This window comes from Sinohyriopsis cumingii, chromosome 3 (assembly GCF_028554795.1).
Source record: "Sinohyriopsis cumingii isolate HCF-2022 chromosome 3, ASM2855479v2, whole genome shotgun sequence".
Classification (NCBI taxonomy): domain Eukaryota; kingdom Metazoa; phylum Mollusca; class Bivalvia; order Unionida; family Unionidae; genus Sinohyriopsis; species Sinohyriopsis cumingii.
This window is the reverse complement of record NC_142963.1, coordinates 41,938,419-41,960,053: the sequence shown is the minus strand read 5'-3', so window position 1 is coordinate 41,960,053 and position 21,635 is coordinate 41,938,419. Positions and strand designations below refer to the sequence as shown.

Sequence of the window (21,635 nt, the reverse complement as noted above, 5' to 3'; positions counted from 1 at the left end):
GTATTTGAGGTCCGATTGGCTGCATTTTTCCTTAGGACCAACCAAAGGTTAAAAAAATGTCAAGTAAAAAACAAACACCTCACTACAACTAACCGTTTTGAAGAAGTAGCTATAAAAGTATTTTCAAGATCGCTTCTTTGCTGGTGGCCTTAACAAATCAGATCCGCTCCATTTTCATTTAGGATCAAACAGCCAATTCTTCTGTCAAAACAATGTCAATATGAAATTCCTTTTACAAGTAGCAACAAGATTTACATTATGACAGCAATATTGAATATCAGATCAAGACTACTACTTTCATTTGAAGATGATCTAGGCATCACAAGAAATCTTTTGATCAAAGCCCAATGCTGATATGACCATCCATTTAGGACGAGCAGGGGCACAATATTTAAGATGGCGGCAGTAGCGGCAACATTGACTTGCCAAAGTGTCACCATTTCATTCTAGACCAACTAGACGCGAGGAATGTGCACGTGTACAAAGTTTTATGGCAATCGAACATTAACGTAGACAGACAACAGACCTCCCCATAAAAGTAAAACCTGCCTTCCCATGGACATTTATAAGTTTAAATGGGAATAACCCTTACTTCATGAGGGCCGATATTAATGTACCCTTAATGAAGAGAAAAATGTTTATTTAAAAGTGAAGCATTTTTTAAACCACCATCCGTTTGACCAGTACTTGTACTGTATGTTAAATTTACTCTTGAATGCTCAGCAAAATGCAAATGGCTCAGATCCCCATTTGCCAATTAACCAGCATAACTGGTTCTATGCTGCTTGCATAACACCTGTAAAAAGAAGATACTGATGTGACCAAAAGATGCATTATGTTATTGCAGTAAACAGTTGTGGCATTACAATAAAGAACTTTTTTAGTTTTCAAAAAAAAAAATGGCAGCTCTCAATAAAGGGCAAATAATGGGTTCAGAACAAAAAAACACAATTTGTAGATGTCCAATTTTACTATAAAAAATTGTAGGGGATGAGACTCAAGAATGTCAATTTGACACTATTTCATATTAAACATTAAAGATTTGTTAGAACAAATTTTAATTTAAATCATCCAAAATCTTAGTCTCAGATACAACATGATCTGTCTTCTAACATTTCCTAATACCTTTCCATATTGTAATAAATCCGACAAACTTGGGCAAGCATCTGTTGAACCTTGCTTTTCAAAATTTTCCCAACTTTCAGCTTTCAAGTACAAGGAAAAATAATCCTGAGAAATACACATCTTATTAGAGCAAATGGGAATAACTAATGGTAAGAAATAATTTAAAAACCAAAGCAATACCAATCCCTGGCAAGATGTTTCTATACCGTTTTCATCTTAATTAATTACCATAGCAACAACTAATAGTGTTCTTTTTATGTCTAACATTTTCTTAGGAAATGAGTCTCAATATTAAAAATATGTCCATGCCAAATTTTGTTTCGTTTTTATGAACGGGTTAACGGCAGTATTTGGATGCAGAATGTAAATAATATTCAAGAACACAAGTTGAACATTTACATCATCAAATCATGTACATAAAAAAACAAAAATAAACTACAATTTGCCAGTATTGCATCTGGATCCATAGGAAATGGCAAATTTACATCTGCCCACAATTTTCAATCACTACTTTTTTTTTGGTGGCCCCATTCTCGGATCCAACTTCTTCCATTGCGCTTACAACATTCATTCCATCTATCACCTTGCCAAATACAACATGTTTCCCATCCAGCCTGAAAATATAAATCAAAGTGATAACTACTTTCCCTTCAAATGTATGGCAGTCATAAAGGAGGTCCGACTCGTACCATTTTCATGGAGGACTAACAGACATGCTAAATCTTTTAGTGAAAGCCCAATGCTGATATGACCATCCATACATTAGTAGCAATAAAAAGGTACTAAGATGGTTACTGAAGCAGCTACAATTGATGTTTTGAGCATGGTTCCCAAGCTTTTCTACAGACAAATTTCCTGGATGAAACTTTTTTCTTCTTCAAGGTTCACATACAACTATTACTGAATGGAATTAAAGACATTTTAGATTACAAAATATGCATTTTCTGAATCTCAGAAAAGATGAACATGCACAAAACCACAAAATCTACCACACGAAACAAGTCAGACTACTACAATTTGGCATGCAAAATCACTTCAATGTGGAGAATCAACTTTCTAACTTCACTTTGCTGAACTGCATTATGTAGAAAAAACAACTAGTTCCGTTACCTTCCAAATCTTAAATTATAAATGATTCTATGTGTGTGTGTGTGATTTGGATTAACGAAGCTTTAACGGTTTTTCAAGTCATATTGCTACGATGTCTGACACCAGGCCCAACAGTGTTAAACACTAACCTCTTATTGCTGAGTGCCAAGCGAGGCAGCTGTTAGTACCATTTTTGTAAGTCTTTGGTATGACTCAGCCAGAAATCGAACACATGACCTCCCGCATCCGAGAAGGACGTCCTAACCACTAGTCCAAGAATACACTAGCAATATATATGCATGTTGTACAAATTAAAACATTTCCTATCACAGTATGAAGGAAAAAAACCAAGTAAAAGCAAAGTATTAGAATCTTGTCTTGTAATGAAAAAAGTTTAACCCTAAATTTATCTGTGCCAATAAAATTTCAAGCAAGATTTTTCAAACATCAACTCCTTAAGATTTGATTAAAAATGCTTCATTTTAAAAAGCATTTACAAAAGCTTTGATTTAAATTTTGATAAAGACCTTCCAAATTGCATCGTCGTATAAACAAGGACTGAACTTTCTGTAAAATCAACTTTTCTCATAAATCAACCAACCAGTCCCCATACCTTTATTGATACAGGGGTTCATACCACAGTTTAATATATAATGCAAAGGCCAACTGTGTCCCATTTCTCCTGCGTTCTATTTAAGATCTGAAAACAATGTTTCAATCTACATGTCACTGTTTAAATTTTGTACCAAAGTTCAGCTCAGAAATTCAACATTTTGGACATCAAATATGGCTTAAAACGAATAGCGGTCTTTTTTCTAATATGAGTTACCTCTGAATTTACTTAGAGCAAAACTGAAAAGTTTTCATTATCATTAATGTGATATGGAGGTCTTTACGACTTTTGGCAATCAACTGGATTAAGTCCTCTATGTCAATCCCAACAATAATGACAAGGACAAATATTGTGAAAAGCACATAAAAATAGTTTGCTGCCACCAGACATACTCGTGGTGAAATGCACTTTCCTGGCAAAGTTTTTCATTTTGTTCTGGGCATCAAAGTAGTATATTATTATTATCCACACAATGCCACCGTCTAGTGTGCATTATTTGATGCGGTGGAAACAAATGAACTACAGTTCATCTAATGGTCCCAAAAGCACACGTCATCCCCACCTGTAACGTTATATACGTAATTATTGCTAATATAAGCCACCAAAAGAGTGTAATTTGGGCATAAATCCATGTGGATTAGAACCAGAATACCAACTCAAAATGTACTGAGAAATTTTTACATTCAGTACTCACTTAAACTAGTCTGCATGTTTAACTTTCACTAAATGACAGTGAACTTGAAAGCTGAGACTTCTCAAATGAGCATATTGTGATCAGTACCAGTGTTGTATTACACGTGTCAATTGGATTTTTAACGTAACTTTAACAATTTTTCAGCTGTAGTGCTACATCGTCTGGAGTGTGGCAGTTTATAGTGATGTCTAGCACTGGGGCATCATGCTGCAGGCATGTACCATGATGTTCCACCCAGTCACATTATCTGGCACCAGGCTGACCAGTCCTACACTAACCTGTTAATGCAGAGCAGCGTCTAACGAGTCAACTATTCCTTCAAAGTGTGTACAGCAGTGCTGATTAGTCTTTTTCAGGTCTTGTATGTTTTGAAGTTTGAAAAGATCCATCTGCTCTTACAGTTTTTATCGTATAACATCCATGACTAGCACCAAGAGACATTTTGCTTAAAATCTGGCACCATTTTGGTTAAAAGTACAGATTGGTCTGCTACCTAACTAGCTTATCAATATAATGAATGTGTGGAAAAGTTAAAATTTAAAGAATCCCATCTATTTGGAAATGGGTCATATACAGTTACTATAAATAGCAAACCGGGAGTGTGCAATTTGGAGTTTCACCAGAGCTTAAAAATATTTCAGTCGTATCGCTATGATGTCTGCATTGGGGATGATGTCTTGCACTGGGGCATAATGCAGCAGATATGTAGGCATGATGTCCAGTCACATTATCTTGACACGAGTCCGACCCGTTCTAACACTAACCTCTTGATGCTGAGCACTTGGCGAGGCAGCTGTTAGTATAAGCAAAGAAGGAAAGTACTTTTAAGCTATTTTTGCAGTGTCATCATTTAGAGAACAGTCTCAAATTTATGAGTGGGATTAAAAAGAGATAATGAAAAAGACAACAAAACTCAACTTTTTGTTGTTGTTTTATTTTTTAATGTAGAATAAATTGCATTCAATATACAGGCAAGTGTGAGATTTAATTTGGTTTTAAAAAAAAGGCATAATTGCTGGCATGTATGCAAGAGTATATCATCTATGTGTACTTTATATATATATATATATATATATATATATATTAGTGTGACCCTGCTGTAACACGGTAGTTGGGAGCCACAGAACCAGATTGGGTTAAAGACTGAACATTGTTGTAAGCAAACAGGTCAGTTGCAGTTAGCTTAAGAAAATGATGCATGTACCCCAAAAATTTTGCTGTGGGCAGGAGGGTAATAAATACAGGCATTAAATACATGATTCACTGGCACAGGTACCATCTTAAATTGATGACATTAAATGGGAAATACATCTGTATTGAAAACAGAAGACATATATTTTACTTTAATTAAAGGAACCATGAATTGGTAAATATATGTGTATAATGTTTATATATACATTTCAGCATGAATATAGTATCAACACAGTACTCACCCCAAATCTCATCCCATACATCGAATCCACAATATAAGTAATTTCATCGAAAATATGCAGAGATTTAAAATATTTAATAATTTTGTAACAGGTCATACAGGTCTGAATTCAGTGGAAAAACACAGCAATCACGTAACAAATGACAAAGCGCATTTACTTTTCAGTACTTCCAAAGTCAGTAAAAGTTATTTCGCGTTTTAAGCTGCCATTGGTACTGTTCATAAGCACAACTTTTTCCCTAAAAAAAAAAGGAAAATGAAAAAAAAAAAATCTATCAGATTCCATTGCTTTTATCTAAGTTAGGTACCAACTTCCTTTTAAAAGTTCTTCGTTTTTATTGAAGATTGTAGTCGGCTTTCTTTGATGAAGGGTGCATGCGTTATTGAAGTCACCGCTAAACGACAGCTCTGGAGAACCAAACAAATGCCAGTTTTTTTTTGTGGCAGCAACATCAAATAATTTTATGGCATGATGGAGACCGATTTTTTTCCATTTGCTAAGTATGTTTTCATAACAATCGGTGCTTCAAAGGTGATGTTTTCGTTGAAATTTCAGCAAACTATTTTATCTGGGACATTTTGAAAAAGGAAATGGCCATCATCTGGTCGATTGTAGGTACTATTCCTCCCTGCCTATGTTGTTTACCAGAAATGTCAACAAAAAAGCGGGTAACTCGCAACATCCAGTACTCATGCAAGAGGTCTCAAGATAAGCAAAATTTGATATAACAATGCACTGTTCAGATAGCTTCTCAATATAGACAAAAGAATTTGTTTACGTAACAATAGACAAATTTCAGTGCATTTTATATCCAGTTTGTGGCTTTCTTTCATAGGGCCTCTGAATTTCTCCACTCCAAACCAATACAAGTGTAAACAGCCAACAATGTTGGCAATAAAATAATCACCAGATGATATATTTTGCCGCAATAATGAAAAGAAATTGCAGTTTGCAACATTGGCAAAGCCCTACGTTATCACAAAATAAACTTTTTTATACGTTATTTTTTGTACTTTTAAGAAGGAAAATCTTTTTATTTCGTGTGCAAGAAAAATACATATAAAATTTCAGGAGCCACGCCACAATAGTCTTGTATTATTCATGCACGATCTCTTTCCCACAGTGCTAATACACTTGTTGGATTTTTTTTGAACTTTCAAGAATGAATTTTTTTCATGTACAAGAAAAAATGCATGTATATAAAATTTCAGGACCCATGCCACATCTGAATTCATTTCATAACAGAGCATGCTATAGCGGGGTCACACTATATTAATTTATACAAACCAGGATGTAGCTGCTGTGCAAATGAAGAACTGAGATCCGTTTGTGTTTGGTCCAGCATTTGCCATTGATAAAGTTCCTGCAAGAAATAAATATATAAATGACCATTTTTCACCAGCAAGGCAGGAGTCCTTTTTTAACACCATTACAAGGGCATTTATTCATTTTCCCTTGCTGCGAGAATAATTTGCCTGAAGTTCTAAAGTAAGTTGCACTTATCACTCGAGAACAGTCAACAAGTTAGCTAAACTGGACAGTAACCTTTTCATTACATTTACCACATATATACACAAAATTCATGTAAACAGTGCATCATTATGGAACTATATTCGGTAAATTATGTAGTTTCATGTCTACAATATGCCTTTTCTAGCATAATTTAGTCAAATAAGATTATATATTTTTTATCTTTTACGATTCTTATTTTCTCCCCCAGTTTATATTATAGTTTATTGTGAATTACTGAACAAATTTAATTAAACGATATTATCAGACAAGCCACAGCTAGAATAGATAAGAGAGTTTGACATTCTGCATATTATTAGGTCCAATAATCCGTACAAATTTGTGTGAACATTTTACACAAGCGGGCATGTCTCTGATATATACTGTATTTCATGTTATTTTTCGTACACCATCTAGCCATAAAAATAATAATTCTATCAAATATTTGCATACAAATTTTTTACTTCGGTCAACCTATTATTTTTTGTACATAAAATGAAACACTGTGAAGATTTACTTTTGCCAAAGTGAAAAAAATAAATATATACCAAAGTTCGATATAGGTACATCAAATGGCCAGGGTAATGTTTTGCTAAGTTATGAGTAATGACTAACTTTGGGCATGTTCTTATTCGAGGCATCGATAGGGAGATTCATGCAATATAACAATTGTCATTTATAATCATGCATGTAGGTCACTGATCATTTGTTTCTTTTATTATTGTATTTCACTACATATTTTTAAGTATTTATTTGCATCACATTTCAAACGGCATCAGAAAAAATGCTCATGTATCACTTTTATATGCAGAACGACCAATTTATTCTTTGCAGAGTATATTTGGTATAATCCCATATTATATATAAATGTTTCCTCGACGAACCCGAATTATCTGTTATCTTCGTGTAAATGTGTATCTGATACATCTAATAATGAAAAAGAAAGAAAAAAAAAAACACTAAAGAAATATTCACCAATCCTGAGTGTGTTGAAAACCCTTTGCTCAGCTTACTCAGAAAGGGCAACTGTTTTGTTAACTAAGAACATATTCACATTCATTTTATTGCCCTTCGTCTTTTGTATCGGTGAGAAAATATGATTGGTGTATTTGTTCTGTTGTTGTCATTACAATATATACCATTATTTATTAACAGCTGGACAACGTCGTTAATGAGTGCTCTTGATTACGTCGGTCGGTATAACAAAAAAATATGTGCATTTGAAAATGCGCCCAGAAGCCACTTGAGTTTATTTATCCAGTAAAAATAATCTTTCAGTACAGGAAGATGCAAGGACCCCAGACCATTGGGCAATTAATCTTATTGTCTCAATATAGTAATGCAGTAAAACTATAAAAACCCAGCTAGTTTTAATCAAATGCAAAAGTCATTGATTCCAGAGGTCAATTTATAAATACCGGTAGTTAATATCTTCAAAGATCTTGGTCTGTTCGTGCTTGGGCATGTCTTCATTATTAAGTTTCTCCAAATCCCCGCCAAAGGGAGAGACTTTTATCCCACCACCACATAAATGCACTTAACCACCAACAAAAAGGCAGAAAAATGGACCTGAACGGCCCAGAAAAGACAACAGTGAAGCCCATCACCTGTCTGTTACTTCAGTTACGGAGGCCGCCAATGTAAAAGATGATGCTGAACTGCACAAATTATTTTGTGGGCATGTCAGAGTTAAGTCTCAATAATTTCTTAATTTTTGCAGCAAATATATGATACTTCTTTCTTTTCAAAACAAATCTGTAAAATAAACACCCAAGGATATCAACTATATACAAATAATCTCATAAATTCAAGTGTCTGTTTCTCCAATGGACACAACCTGTTGATTTGCCAGTCGAGCTTTTTGCAGCTTTGGCAAAGATTTGTTTAGCCTTCCTTTTTAACTGACTTTTTTTGGCTCAAGGTGCAATCGTTTCTTTTTCTTCTCAATAACAGCCTTTTTCCTTTCAAGACAGTTCTCATTTTCTGACAGCTACATCTGTTCTCTCATGCAAGAAACCTTTCTTATAGTAATTAACTGCACCTTTTCCAGATGCCTTCAAAGCTCGTTTTCTGCATGCTGCTTCTTTTGTGGGCGGTGTTCCGAACTCTTACAACCGCGATGACCATAATTCAGATCTTTCTTGCAGAGGTCAAAAAATACCAGTCCTCTTGCATTCAGTTTTCTTATAAACTGACAAACTAAATTTCTGTCAAATTTTCTCTCCAGCCGTTCCTATTTCCGTGTTTGTTTTAAAACATTTCATGTCATGCTCTCTCTCAACAACGCGGGACAATATGTTTTGCAAGCATGCTTCTTTCCATTGCCACCAGTTCCCCTTAAAGATTCACAGGATGAATTTAAATCTTTGACCAATCAGAATACCCTTTACAGGAGTCTTGTGTTAACTAATATATGGAACAAATAATTTACAATGAAGCCATTACAGAATGAGAACGTAAAGACCCTTTAAAAAAACCCTGGACTATATCAGGAAACAAGTGGAAAAATGTCTGAATATAATATTAAAATAACTACCGAAAACTGATCATCGGCTTGACTAAGACTCATAGGTTTGGATCCTGACTGACTTTTTTTTTGCACTGACAAATCAAACGACTTACATGAAGCCATTTGTAGATAAAACATTGCTAGGGTATGAGGCTATTCAAAGAGAAATGAAAACACATGACCATATTGAAAGCTTAGCAAATGTGCTTGCGAGATGTCTCATCTTCATTTATCTCAGATATCTATTGTTTCAAAATATTGGAAATTTAACTAGGATTTCATGCGTAGCGATCGTAAGCATGAACCTTTTGTTGCAAGCAGTAAACTTTCAATGCACAGTATGTTATCATTACTATGATTACGTTTTTATTTAGGTTGATTGCAGATTTCCTTTGACCAAAGGTCGTCTGCTTGCTTTAATGAAGGTACATTTGTGATTAAAGTCGCCGTTAAATGCCCTCACTTAAGGACCAAACAAATGCCTGTTTGTTACTGCTGCATCAACATCAAATATTCATAGAACACTGACAGAAACAATGTTTTTCTCTGCTTAGTATATATACAGAACAATCTTCTGACAAAGGTGAAATAGTAAAGTATCCCAACTACAAGAAAGGTGATGCACTGGAGCAAATGCAAGAGGACAAAAACTAGCTAAAGTTGACAGTTGTTAATTGCAAATCTATCATTTTTGTTTTAAAAAAATCCACTGAAGATACAGCATCACAAGTTGGACAATATTATGTAAATGCAGTTCTTTATGTCATCCTGTAACAACTGTTGCTGTCTTTACCTGCACCAGTATGCTTCAGTTTGAAATTTTCATCTGCAAATTTAGCTCCATATATGCTCTTTCCACCGGTGCCATTGCCCGCTGTGAAGTCTCCACCCTGGCACATGAAACCTGGGATAATCCTGTGGAAGGCAGATCCCTTAAAACCAAAACCTTTCTCTCCTGTGCACAGGGCACGGAAATTTTCTGAAAATAAAGTTAAACTTATATTAGGCATACATCTATAAAAAAAAACCATCTTGCCTGCTCTACTCCAAGGTCCCTTTCTGCAGTTCACTGCTCATGCCTAGTCTGTTCTATGCTTAAATTAACGTTACCAAAATGTAGGCATTGGCAAATCATTTTCTCAAGTGGCTACTTTATGCAACAATGGATCTGGACTACTGATATTCTCAACTTCAGTCCACTGAAGACAAATGAATTATTGAAATTAACAGAATTTCAGAACTGCCAACCCTAAGAAGAATTCTCAGTAAGGCAGATTTTTGTCCTCAAGTCAGACCAGATTTGATTTGTGTGTAACAAGAGATCTTGTAGGGAAACAGCTATAAATAGAACATAATAATGTTAGGAAAGTGCATGCAAGTCTTCGGACAAGCGTACTCTTAAGTCTTAGTTACATAGAAGCCGTCTTTTCTAGAATATGGTCTGCGGGATTAATGGGATGGTAATAAAAAAGTAAACAAATTATTTTTCGGGAGGGGGATATCGAAAATGCGTAATTTGGTGAAAAAAGCGTAATGGTTGGCATGCATGTTTTAGGATGTATTCAGAAATAGCTTTCAAAATGTGTTTCCTACTCAAATTTCAGATGAAAACGACTAAAACCTCCAGGGGTTAATGTGTTTAAAAAAATTCTATAGGGGTGCTGCTGTAAAGTTAGCCTGGTTCTATGACCTATTTCAGTTAATCCTAATATGAAACCTGGATCTATATCAAACACAAACAGATGATCCAGATTTTTCGGCAACTATCAATTTCCATCGTTTGTGCTTGCATGGAAGCACCTTTTGATGCCTCTTTACCATTCTCATTGAAGCATATTTTTATGCCTGCTGTAAACAAAGGTTTACAAAGTGCTACCTTCGGGGAAAAACCCCTTATTTGCTACTACAATCATTGGGACCATTACATCAGATCATGTGGTCACTGTTTATGCTCTCATCGAAACCTGCTTTTTTAAGTAATATTAGTATTCTCCACCCTCCAAAATGGAGGTCGACGATTTTGTTCAGTACTTACAAAGTTTTCAAGATTAGAACCACAACTATGAAAGCTTCATTAACTTGGGTAAACTCTGATATTAATGTAGGCAGCAATTAGTTTTTAAAAATTATCAAATTCAGACGACTTAGTGATGTAGCCACGGACAAAGAACTTGTAAATTTCGAGTATGAGAAATGGCAGCTATGGCTGGTCACACAGCTTCACTGACTTGACGGTGAACGAGTTCAAGACTTTAAAGCACATAAAATATTTGTCCATGAAAAATAATTAAAAAGCTATAATGATCGGACTTGACTCTAAAATTTTCACACATAACAAATGTGTACCAAAAATGTAATATGGTTATAAATGCCGTTAAATGTAACATACATTACACTGCTCAACAGTTAATAGGCAGGCCTATATGTGTGGAGTCAAATAGGTAACAGGTGTTCTATTTATAGCGCAGTGCACAACTTTGCTACATGTGTATCGAAGGACCAAAAAGCCATATACTCTATGAGGTAAAAGGTTAATCATCCTTCAAACCCAAACCCTTGATCAGAATATTCTGCATTATAATCACCTTCTGGCTTTGAACGCTTCAAAAATACAAATTAACAACTTACCCGCAGTTTTCGGCACAACGTCTGCGTAAAGCTGGAAACAAATTAAAAGAGGTGATTAGAATGTAATGCAATATGAAATTTGCTTTAACACATTTGGGGATGAGCAGGTGCAAGCAAAGGTGAATATTTATTTAAAAAATTCAAAGCAAAATGGATTAGACTATGAATACAACCACTGAAAATCATGAACTTAATAAAATTCTTTCCTAGTTCAATTTTCAAGTCGGTGGTAGTTCTTTATGATCTAATTAACGAATATTTGCAGGTATGGCATGAAACACCTGCAAAGGCTAAAATGTTGTCATACAGGTGCATTTATTCAAATTAAATAACATTCAGACACAGGACCCTGTCTATCATACTATAAAAAAGCAAAGGAGCTCAATGCGAGCTTGATACTGGAAAAACAAAAAGAGGCAATAATCTGAAGGAAAAAAAAGAGACTCTTAACCCTGTAGCTACTACTTCCGCATTTAAGCATCACCTGTAAATAGCTCCTGAACCCAAATGACACGTGTATGCAGTGTCGATAAGCCCAGTTTACTACCCAGTGTCGCTTATGTGTATATAGTTCAGCAGTACTCGAAACCCATGTTGCATCTATGCAAACGTTACTATGTTAACCCCTGATAACATTTGTTCAGTTTTTAATATGGAAGACCAAAATCATGACTGATAATTGCATTTTAAAGCTAAATTCTCAATAATGTGATATATAGACTTTGCTTCCTATGAATTGCGCACTTTCCTGAATATATTTCCCCAATGGTTTATGAAAAGAGATGATCTAAGGTGGTGCTTCCCATACATAGTGATGTCTGCCATTATTTTTCCATAATAGGCTCGCTTAGGGTCCAAACCAATTTTTGTGAAAAAAATATCCACACAGCATTTAAAAACATTCATGCTACAGTCCTACCCACTTATATCAACATCACTTATGTTGACAAGCTGCCTATTTCTCCAAAAAAGCAAAGTCCCGGTCCCTTGGTCTACTATTACTACCAAAATTGTCATGCTTATGTCGACATAAAGATAAAATAAGGACACTGTCACAGCACAATAAACTTGTTTTAATCACCAATCACTTTGGAAAATGCAAGAACCTATCAGATTTCATTGATTTAAGTTGCTCCAAGAGGACAGCTTTATAGGACCAAACAAAAGCTTAATTTTTTTATTATCAAACTGCGACATTAAAGCAAAGGATTTGTTCAATCTGGGACCAAGGGCTTCTGTCGACATGTATGTTTTTTATATCTCAACATCAACACAAGCAAAAAAATGTTAACGGAGGTGGGGTGTCCACCCGCTACAGGGTTTTGAGGAGCAGCTCCCCTGACCCAAAGCTAAAAAAATTAATTTTACACTCATAAAAAACAGCTCCTGGTGCAACCTATGATCATAAAATAAACCAAAATAAGCATTGGAAAAAATAATAAACCTACCAAAAATGCTCAACTTTACTTCACTAATTTCGGTTCAGTAGGAGTAGCGATACAAATATTTTTGAGGTAACCACTACGACGGCCTATTGGATCTTGAAGCAGAAATTTTGTCACTTAGGACCAGCGGGTCATCATAAGAAGCATTCTGCTGAAAACTGTCAAAATAACATTCCATTTTGGAGAAATATCAGTGTAATCCAAGCGGACAGGAATAGAAATCCAAGCAGAAAGTGTAATCCACATAATAAAATTCAATGAGCATATATACAAAATTATTTATTTACCCATTCAGGTCTTTTAACATCAATTACTGCTTCAAATTTTCTTATATAGCACTTTGAGCTTTAAAAAGCAATAGTCTCTCATTGCATTTCAAAACACTTTGTACAAGCTGAGAATATAAATGTTTTGCACACCAGTAGCAATTTTGGAATCAGGAAACATTCGTTTGAACAAAGGACCAACGTAATCTTCTACCGCTCGGGGTAGTCAGTGTTCTATTAAGAACTCGGTACATAATGCCTCTGCATTTATAAAATTAGTGTCCATAATTTAGTTATGTTGTAAAAAAAAAAGATACCTTAGTACTAGAGGAAGTAAAAGGAGCTGATTTAAGGTTTCTTTGTTTTACCATCATGACCAATGTTAAAACCCTTTCCATGCAGCCTGCAAGGAATGTGAAGCTGTCCTAGAACGGAATGCTTTTTTGTGTAGATCATATATTCATTTCTAAAGCAGTTTTTCGTCTTTTCCTAATCTATTTATTACATTATTTGAAAACCATTTTTGCTCTAACACATTGACTAGAATAAATCTCGACTCGACTTTTAGTACCAAATACCGACTGGTATTAAAAGTTAGAAAACCAGTCTGTTCCATACAGCTGCTATAAATAGAAACAGAGGTCAAAAGTTTGAAAGTAGAAACCAGCATGCTTCTCAGAAATAGGACAGCTGCTATAAATAGAACAACTGTTAGGAAAGTGCACCCAAGTCTACGTACTTTTATGACGTAGTTACATAGAAGCATTCTTTTTCCAGAATATGTTCTGTGGGATTAATGGGATGTTAATAAAAATGAGAGGGATATATTGAAAATGCGTAATCCAAATACATTTACACATATGGTGTCACAGAGTATAAAAAGCATAATGATTATGCCAAAAGCATAATGGTTAGCATGTATGGCAATGTAGCTGAACCACATTCTCTCAAGCTCTCGCGATTTCCATCGAGCTCAGCAAGATGTCATCCAGATGTTCAGCCTTAATGCTTGTTGTACTAGAAAGTGATCTCCAGATTAAAATGACATGCACCAAGAATCATTAGCCATGAAAGTGAAAGAAGCAAAACACACATAAGAGTAACTGTGGCTCCAACTTAAATGAAAAATGGAGAAAATAATTCCCTTTACTGGAATATGGTACATTCATTAGGATAACAGGTGTGATTTCTGATCATGAAGGCTGCAAAATACACCCTTTTGTGACAGGGTTTAATAGTTTTAACTTGTTCGGCCCCGATCTTGTCTGTATGTGTGGTTTGTTTACTGCATTCAATGGCCGATTCCATCTCCAGTTGTGGTGAATGTGTGTTAGATACGTCTTTGATTAGTTACAAATGGGTTTTTTCCACAAATCATAATATTATTAAACCAATCAGAAATGATATTACTTTCGTTTGTGCCAATTTAAATTGTACAGAACCCAAGGGTTACTAATTGAGAAGTTTCACTACAATTGATCTGTTCATGAAAAATCATAAATGATGGCGGATATGAGAGTGAAAATGGGGAGTTTCTCAGGTTTGAACTCGTAAATATTGAGCAAGCAGAGGAAATATGTTTGACAGTTGGATATTTTGTGGAATTTAGATTTGGACATACAAGTTTCTGAGATTAATTCCTCAGAAGAGGATGCTGAGAGCCTTATGACATTTCTAAAAAATTTGCACATAATTCTGTAAATAGTGTATAAATAAGTTGTGAAAGACTTGGACAAATAGAAAAAAAAATACATCACTGTGTAGACAAATTCATCTGGAATAATTGGTGAAAATTTTGTGGATTTGTATTGGCTATAAGAGAAATTATGGTAAGAGTGAATGTATGTGCACGATGTTTAAAAAAAATTCCAAACCAGTAAATAATTTGGGACACACGCAGCTAGACGCAGCTTAGTGCTGCTGGGGCATAACAGCAGTGATACTGATAACAGTGCTGGGGCTGAACGAGTCAAGATATGTGCCCTTGTTTGCCACAAGATATTAGTAGAACACATCACCCAAGACATTCTTTCACAACAAAGAAATCGGTAACCTTGCAAAAACATATCCATTATCTGGAGTCAGGTGGTCATTGCAGATTTTGCTGGTTTTTAACTTCGCTGCAAGGAAAGAAGAATCTAAAAGTTTAAGTGTAACTTATTAAAGAGAAGACGAATCATTAGCCTCTTTGATTTTTGGATAAATGTGTTTAAGGTTTAAGTACAATGAAACGAATTATAGTAAACATTTTATGATGGGCAATAAATTAATGCACTTGTTAAAAAGATTTGACTTTTTGTATTAGCTTTTATGTAACGTGTTGGTCTACTGCTACAAAAAGATTATAAGGAGACTGTTAAAAGTACGACTTTCAACTAAAAGGAAAATGAACAAATAAATTATCCCCTGAATCATAACGGACAAAGCATTTGTGTCAATTGTTCCGAGTTGGTTTATTTGTATGTTTAGAAAGAAAGAGGGCATGTTGTGCAAGTTGCATTATCCTATTTCAAGCTGAAAAAGTATGGGTCAGACAAAAACTAGTTAGAACATTTTTGACCACCATTTTTATCTGACCCTCAATTTTACACCCCTGGGGGATACATTGCTTCTTTCCACACATGCATCAGCAATTTAAAAAAAAAAAAGGCCACCAATATATGAATACTTGCGTGTTCTGTTCTGACAGCGATTAATACTAAGCAAGCAAGTGTTCTGAATAATTTAATACAATGGGTCAAATGGAAAGGGATTTTACCTACCATCCCCATTCCAAGGTCAGTCAAACAAATTTATTTACTGGCGACCGTCCGATACAAATAATCGGAGGCTAAAACGGCGTAAAACTTCATTATCGAATACGGCCCTACCTGCTTGGGTTCCGCTACCAGTTATGTCAACATAAAAAGAGAAAAAGTGGAGATCTACTTGTTGGTCTAATAAAAACCCAAATTCCTCTAAAAGTAGCAAGAATTCTTTGCAGTGCATCAGTTTTCCCTGTGTTGATTTTACTGCACCAAACAATATTACAATTATGACCGTTAAGTTGAACGATCACCAAAGTTCGCAACCCCCAATGCCTCGTTCTACCCACGTGGTTTCATGCCGCCTCATCGCTAAAAGGCGACTACAATAGCGCAAGCCCAAGTTCACAACACTCGCCAATACATTTCAACGTCTTTGATTACGAGTTTTGTATATTGCAAGTTTATATATCAAACGATTATCAAATGCACAGTCGCTAAAGTAACTGTACATCTCAGTACAGTTCTCCACTCTTCCTGACTAGGAACAACAAAATTCTCAGTTCACGTGCAGAACATGGGCGACTCGTCTATGGCGGTCCAAATTATAATTATAGAAAATGGCGTTTTATCGAAACCGGTTGCTGAAAATTACAACATGATGATCAACTAAGACTATGTGATAGCTATGTTCATAACTAATTTACCTCCATAACTATTCTGCCTGACGGCTTTCCCCCAATAGAAATATCAAAGTAAACCCTCGCTTTCGACATCTTGTACTGCTCCTAGCCTTACCAGGCAAAATGATCCACACCTTGCGCGCGGTATTTCAAGGCCGAGACAATTTAATTAGTCCGCTGAGGAAAAATAGTGCCTTCCCAATAAACAAAATTATTTATAAATTGATCTTTAAATTTTAAAATCAAATCAGTATCTTAAGTTTTCTGTATTGATACAGTGAAACTGCTGCTAAAAGTTTTAATGTCAGGGACGAGAGTGAATAAATGGGGATAAATTATATCTATAGCCTATTTCAAACTGTACAAGAAACATCTCATAAGCAGTCTTAACGTTGTGCTTCTCCTTGATTCGTGCGCCGTGTTTCTCGCAACATTACACGCCTACCGGTTTCAAGCATTGAAAATAAAATTCACGATGAGGTTCACGATATACCATTACACGTCGAGGATGTTATGACCAAACACCAGAAAGTATGAGTTCTAAATTTATTAAGTTTCTTAGAAACAATTAAACCAACACACATTAGAGAATAGATTCAAGTTTCTGCATAATGGTTATTAAAAAAAATTAAAAAGATACCTTTCTACAATTTCAATGAAACAAAATCAGCCGGAAGAAATCAAAATGAATACATTATATCACCCACTCCAATAAAAATGGTCCAACTAGTGTTTTATTCCTGGTGTAGTAGTGTATATACTAGACCCTTTATACAATTTTGTGTGACATTGTGTTTGTATGCGTGTTTCTATTCCACCACCCACCCCCTTCTTTTACCTCCTGTCCTTTTCATTGGGTACTGCCTTTGGATAGTAATGAAAACTACTCATCATACCTCTTAAATCGTATTTCTCGGTCAGCCGTCCATATTACGCCAAAGCTTTGCGTAATATGCAAGAAACGGCGGAAAAAATAAGATTTTCCCGAATTATCTCTGTGGATGGCTGGGATTTAGAAGAAGAAAAAAACGAAGAAAAAAACAACAACAAAACAACAACAACATCGTCTACATGCATATTTCACGGATGCCCTACGGGTTTCCCTCAACGAAACTTGAAAAGTCCTTTCTGGAAGTTTACCATGGAAGACATGGAAGAGTTGTTCGAAGAAACATACTAACGACGCCTAAGTTAGAAAGTCAAGGATACCTTGTAGGAGCACGAATACGACCGAATTTCAAAACCGATCCAGAATTTTCCACGCACTGCCGAAAGTTACTAGGTTGTAGACATCTAACCTCTAAACCCATAAAGCAGTTTGTTTGGAGGAGGAACGTGCTGTACGACGTGGTCGAATATCAAGAAGAATAAATTAAATACATCAATGTCTGTTGCTGTATCATTCGAGTAAATATGCTCGATTTCCTACAGGGCACCTTGAAATGTTGATAGAACACATTGACGTGAAATACACTTTTCAGTACGAAGGACTGATCAGATGCAAAATCTTACACCCAACTCACTTGTGCCGTCCTCTCTTACTACATAATTGCCAAAGAAAACTGATGTTTTCTTTGTGGCGTACATGTGTTCAAACGTGTAATCAGGACCAACCTTGTTGCCACATGGATAAAGAATGCGCTTTGACAGAAACGTGGGTGAGTCGTATTGTTTCACGCTCTTGATCGGGGATACAGACTGTTAAAAGTATACGAATTTTTTTTCACTTTCCTAGCAATGAACAATACAGTAACGAAGACTCAAATAAAGGAAGTTTCAGAATACGTTAAATAATTTCTCCAACACGAAACTAGTGGCTATCAATCTTCGTACCAGACACCAGAACGCAAAGAAAATTCAAAGAACGGTACTGATCCATAAAAGTCTTAACTTTGGAACACGTGATAAAGAACGAAGGAAGACGATCGTTTGCCAGGGTTATGTTACATTGTTTGTGGGAAAAACTGGTGCAGCGTCCGATATTACCGCAGACAGAATACGTGGCAGATCCAAGCCGCAACTTTCAACTGGTGGATGACAAAGACAAAAATTATGTATAGTATGGAGATCGTCCGTGAAAGTTTATCTTGGTCATTTACGAAGAACTGACAAGAGTTTGCACCTCCCGACTCGTTTTGGAATGGCATCTTTGCAACGTACACAACAGTTGATGCTCGTTTAAAATTATATATCTTACAACTTAAGGAGATCGAGTCCTTTGCTATGACACTAACAGTTGTATGTGCATATAGTGTTGTCATAGCCATTACCCATAAATCGAAGGGGACCGTTTAGGCGCATGGACGGACGATCACCAAGAAGACACCATGGTCATTCTTTTTTCTTTAAGCTACGGTTCTAAAAATTACGTATACCAATACCGAGACTGGCAGGGAGAAATTCATACCAAATGCACAATCAAGAGACTGTCACTGAACTATTGATCAAGCCAAATAGTGAACTTTTACTTCTTGGAAAGAAGCATCACAGTAAGGACAAGGTACAGAATTTCGCGAGGACATATTAGATTCACATTAAATTGTATGCTGACAAAACCACTAAATCGTCAGTCGCCATTTAGAAAAAAAAAAAGTTTATCAAATTGTGTATCAGAAACGAGTGCGACTCCCAGTCGACAAAACTTTACTTTATGGATACGCCGAGCTTCGGTATATAAAAAATGGGAAAGTTCTAATACCAACGCTTCATTGTGAATGAAAATTCAAACATTAAAGCATGATGAGTAATTTTGACAGAGCAACTGAATGAAGGCCCCATTATTAACTCCATTTACAATTTTGAGGCCAGCACATTTTCATCGAAACTAACGAATTCGAGACAGCAGTCGGGTGAGGGGTTCACTTCAGATTCCAAGTTGGATATCGAACTGCAGTGCGGCCTGACTGATGCTGTATTCAGTGACATTATCTGTGCAGTATGGCACTACCCCTCCTTTACTACCATCGAAAGCGATACGGTTTGCGTGCCACACCGATCTACTAGCGAAAGCGCTGGAGCACAATCTTTCTGCTTCACTAATAAAAGTGATACCGTAAGTATTACCTATCTGCGAATTCATGTGGCTTCGAATGGGCTATCGTAACTTTGAAGGTCGACTCAAGTTGTTCAAAGAATGAACCCACAATCTGGGTGGAATGTAGAGAAAGAAAACGGTGGTCAGAGTCTGATATGTTTACTTGTGACAAGGAGACAAAGTACAGTGTTTCAGTTGTGGTGTAAAGATCAAAGAATGAGGGTATAAACATTAAGCTTTCCGGAGACATGCTAGATGGTCTCCGTGTTGTCACTACCTTCCTTTAATGGGGCGTGATTAGTATCCTCATGTAAACTTTAGAAGAATAGATTTGTAGTTTGCCTTTTGAACTACGAAAACGCATTTACAAATGGCTCCTAGTGATGCAAGTGAAACCTAAATAAACATTACATCCTTTACAACATAGAAGTTTTAACCACTTGTATCTGAATACTATAAAAGGGTTGATTTGTTCGAAAGTGTTCAAATGGTCAGACATTGATCAACTACCCAAGACTTCTTCTTACAAGGCTGGAATAATACAGAGAATTCTTTCAGAGGATGAAGACTTAAAAGATTAAAACAGTCGTGTAGAAGAAGTGTTAACTCAACAGGAGACTTCGTCTAGACATGTGATGTGTGTGTTAGTAACTATAAAAAAAATATGTTCCACTCTGCACCGGTAGATGCCCAATGAAGAAAGTATAAATATTTCATCAAAACCTTCCTGTTACTGACAAGTTGTTTCGAAGAGCACATACAAAATCTGTTTTTGAAGCTGCAAGAATGCATTTACAGATCATTTGAGATGTTGCACAAATTTATTATACCATTGTTGTCAAGAAGGTCCTGTCATTTACACGTCCCTTTTTGCGTCTATCTAAGGAACCAAAATAAAAATGCATTCCATTCTGCACTTTTTATCATTCAGCCAGTATTCAATATGGCCTCCCATCAATCTTATCCTTAAGCCAAATTGATTCGTACACTATATGGCATCAACCGCGAAATAAAAATGCACGAGAAATTGCAAATTTGTCTGAAGCCATTCTCAAAGAAGTATCACAATGGTTTACTTTGACAGCACGTCATTTACCTCAGGGACTTTTCACATACCTCATCAAACTAAACGCTTTAAAAAAAAACACCAAAAAACCCAACATAAAGTGACATTGACATTTCGAAGAATCAATACAAAAGCTAAAAAAAAACAAAACAAATTATTTTGAAACCTGAGGGTAGTAATTCGTTAGTATGTGTCATTATTCGCCCCTTTAAAACAAAGAATTAAAAAAACCTCAAAGGACGGCAGCAGACACAAAAGATGTGTGATGGTGCCACTGCAAGTTCACAAGAAAAGTCAGAGGAAGAAAACTCACAAGAAAAAACATTTTGCCAGAAAGAGAGGTACTACCGCTAGGTGACGGTGTCTCCTTCTCCTGCCCCTTCTACTTCGCCGTTCACAGAAACAGAAAACTGTCGACGGTGTGGTTGTGTCTTGCAACGTTGTTCAACTCTTTCACCGGAAAGCTTTTCCAACAGTCAAACTAAAGAAGCTAGCATCAACGGCAAGCAGATTTACATATATCTCTCGTTAGGCAGCGTGCAGTCGTGGTTACAAATATTTGTTTTGTGCTCTCAACGTGTTTTCAAAATCGGCTTGGGTGTTGTTCCTTTGACTTCTAAACAAGTTCAGAGCTAGTACGAGCTATAAGAGGAATGGATAAAAAATTTGTTTATAAAGAAATACAAAAGCCAAATGGCAAATATGAAACGTTGACCAGACAGCTAGCTTGTACAATTGGTGGAAATGAATGGACTAGCTCTATTGTTTTGGCTAAACTTTGTCCAGACAGCTAGCTT

General features: G+C 35.9%; 1 protein-coding gene across 1 annotated transcript; it reads right to left on the bottom strand.

Moving 5' to 3' along the window:
* Window positions 1-951: 951 nt before the first annotated feature.
* On the bottom strand, window positions 952-16,917 carry LOC149802754 (uncharacterized). The gene is made up of 5 exons (XM_089952177.1): window positions 16,763-16,917; window positions 11,601-11,631; window positions 9,766-9,951; window positions 6,242-6,317; window positions 952-1,739 (listed from the first exon to the last, which is right to left on the bottom strand). Exons 1-5 carry the CDS (start codon window positions 16,829-16,831, stop codon window positions 1,607-1,609), a joined length of 495 nt encoding a protein of 164 aa, XP_089808303.1. The 5' UTR covers window positions 16,832-16,917; the 3' UTR covers window positions 952-1,606.
* Window positions 16,918-21,635: the final 4,718 nt, after the last annotated feature.

Excerpts from the sequence above, each read along its gene's own strand:
- LOC149802754 (XM_089952177.1), bottom strand. The coding sequence starts at position 16,831 with ATGTCGAAAGCGAGGGTTTACTTTGATATTTCTATTGGGGGAAAGCCG. Across the intron at positions 9,952-11,600 it reads CGTTGTGCCGAAAACTGCGG|AAAATTTCCGTGCCCTGTGC; the intron begins GTAAGTTGTTAA and ends CTTTATTTTCAG. Across the intron at positions 6,318-9,765 it reads ACTGAAGCATACTGGTGCAG|GAACTTTATCAATGGCAAAT; the intron begins GTAAAGACAGCA and ends TATTTCTTGCAG.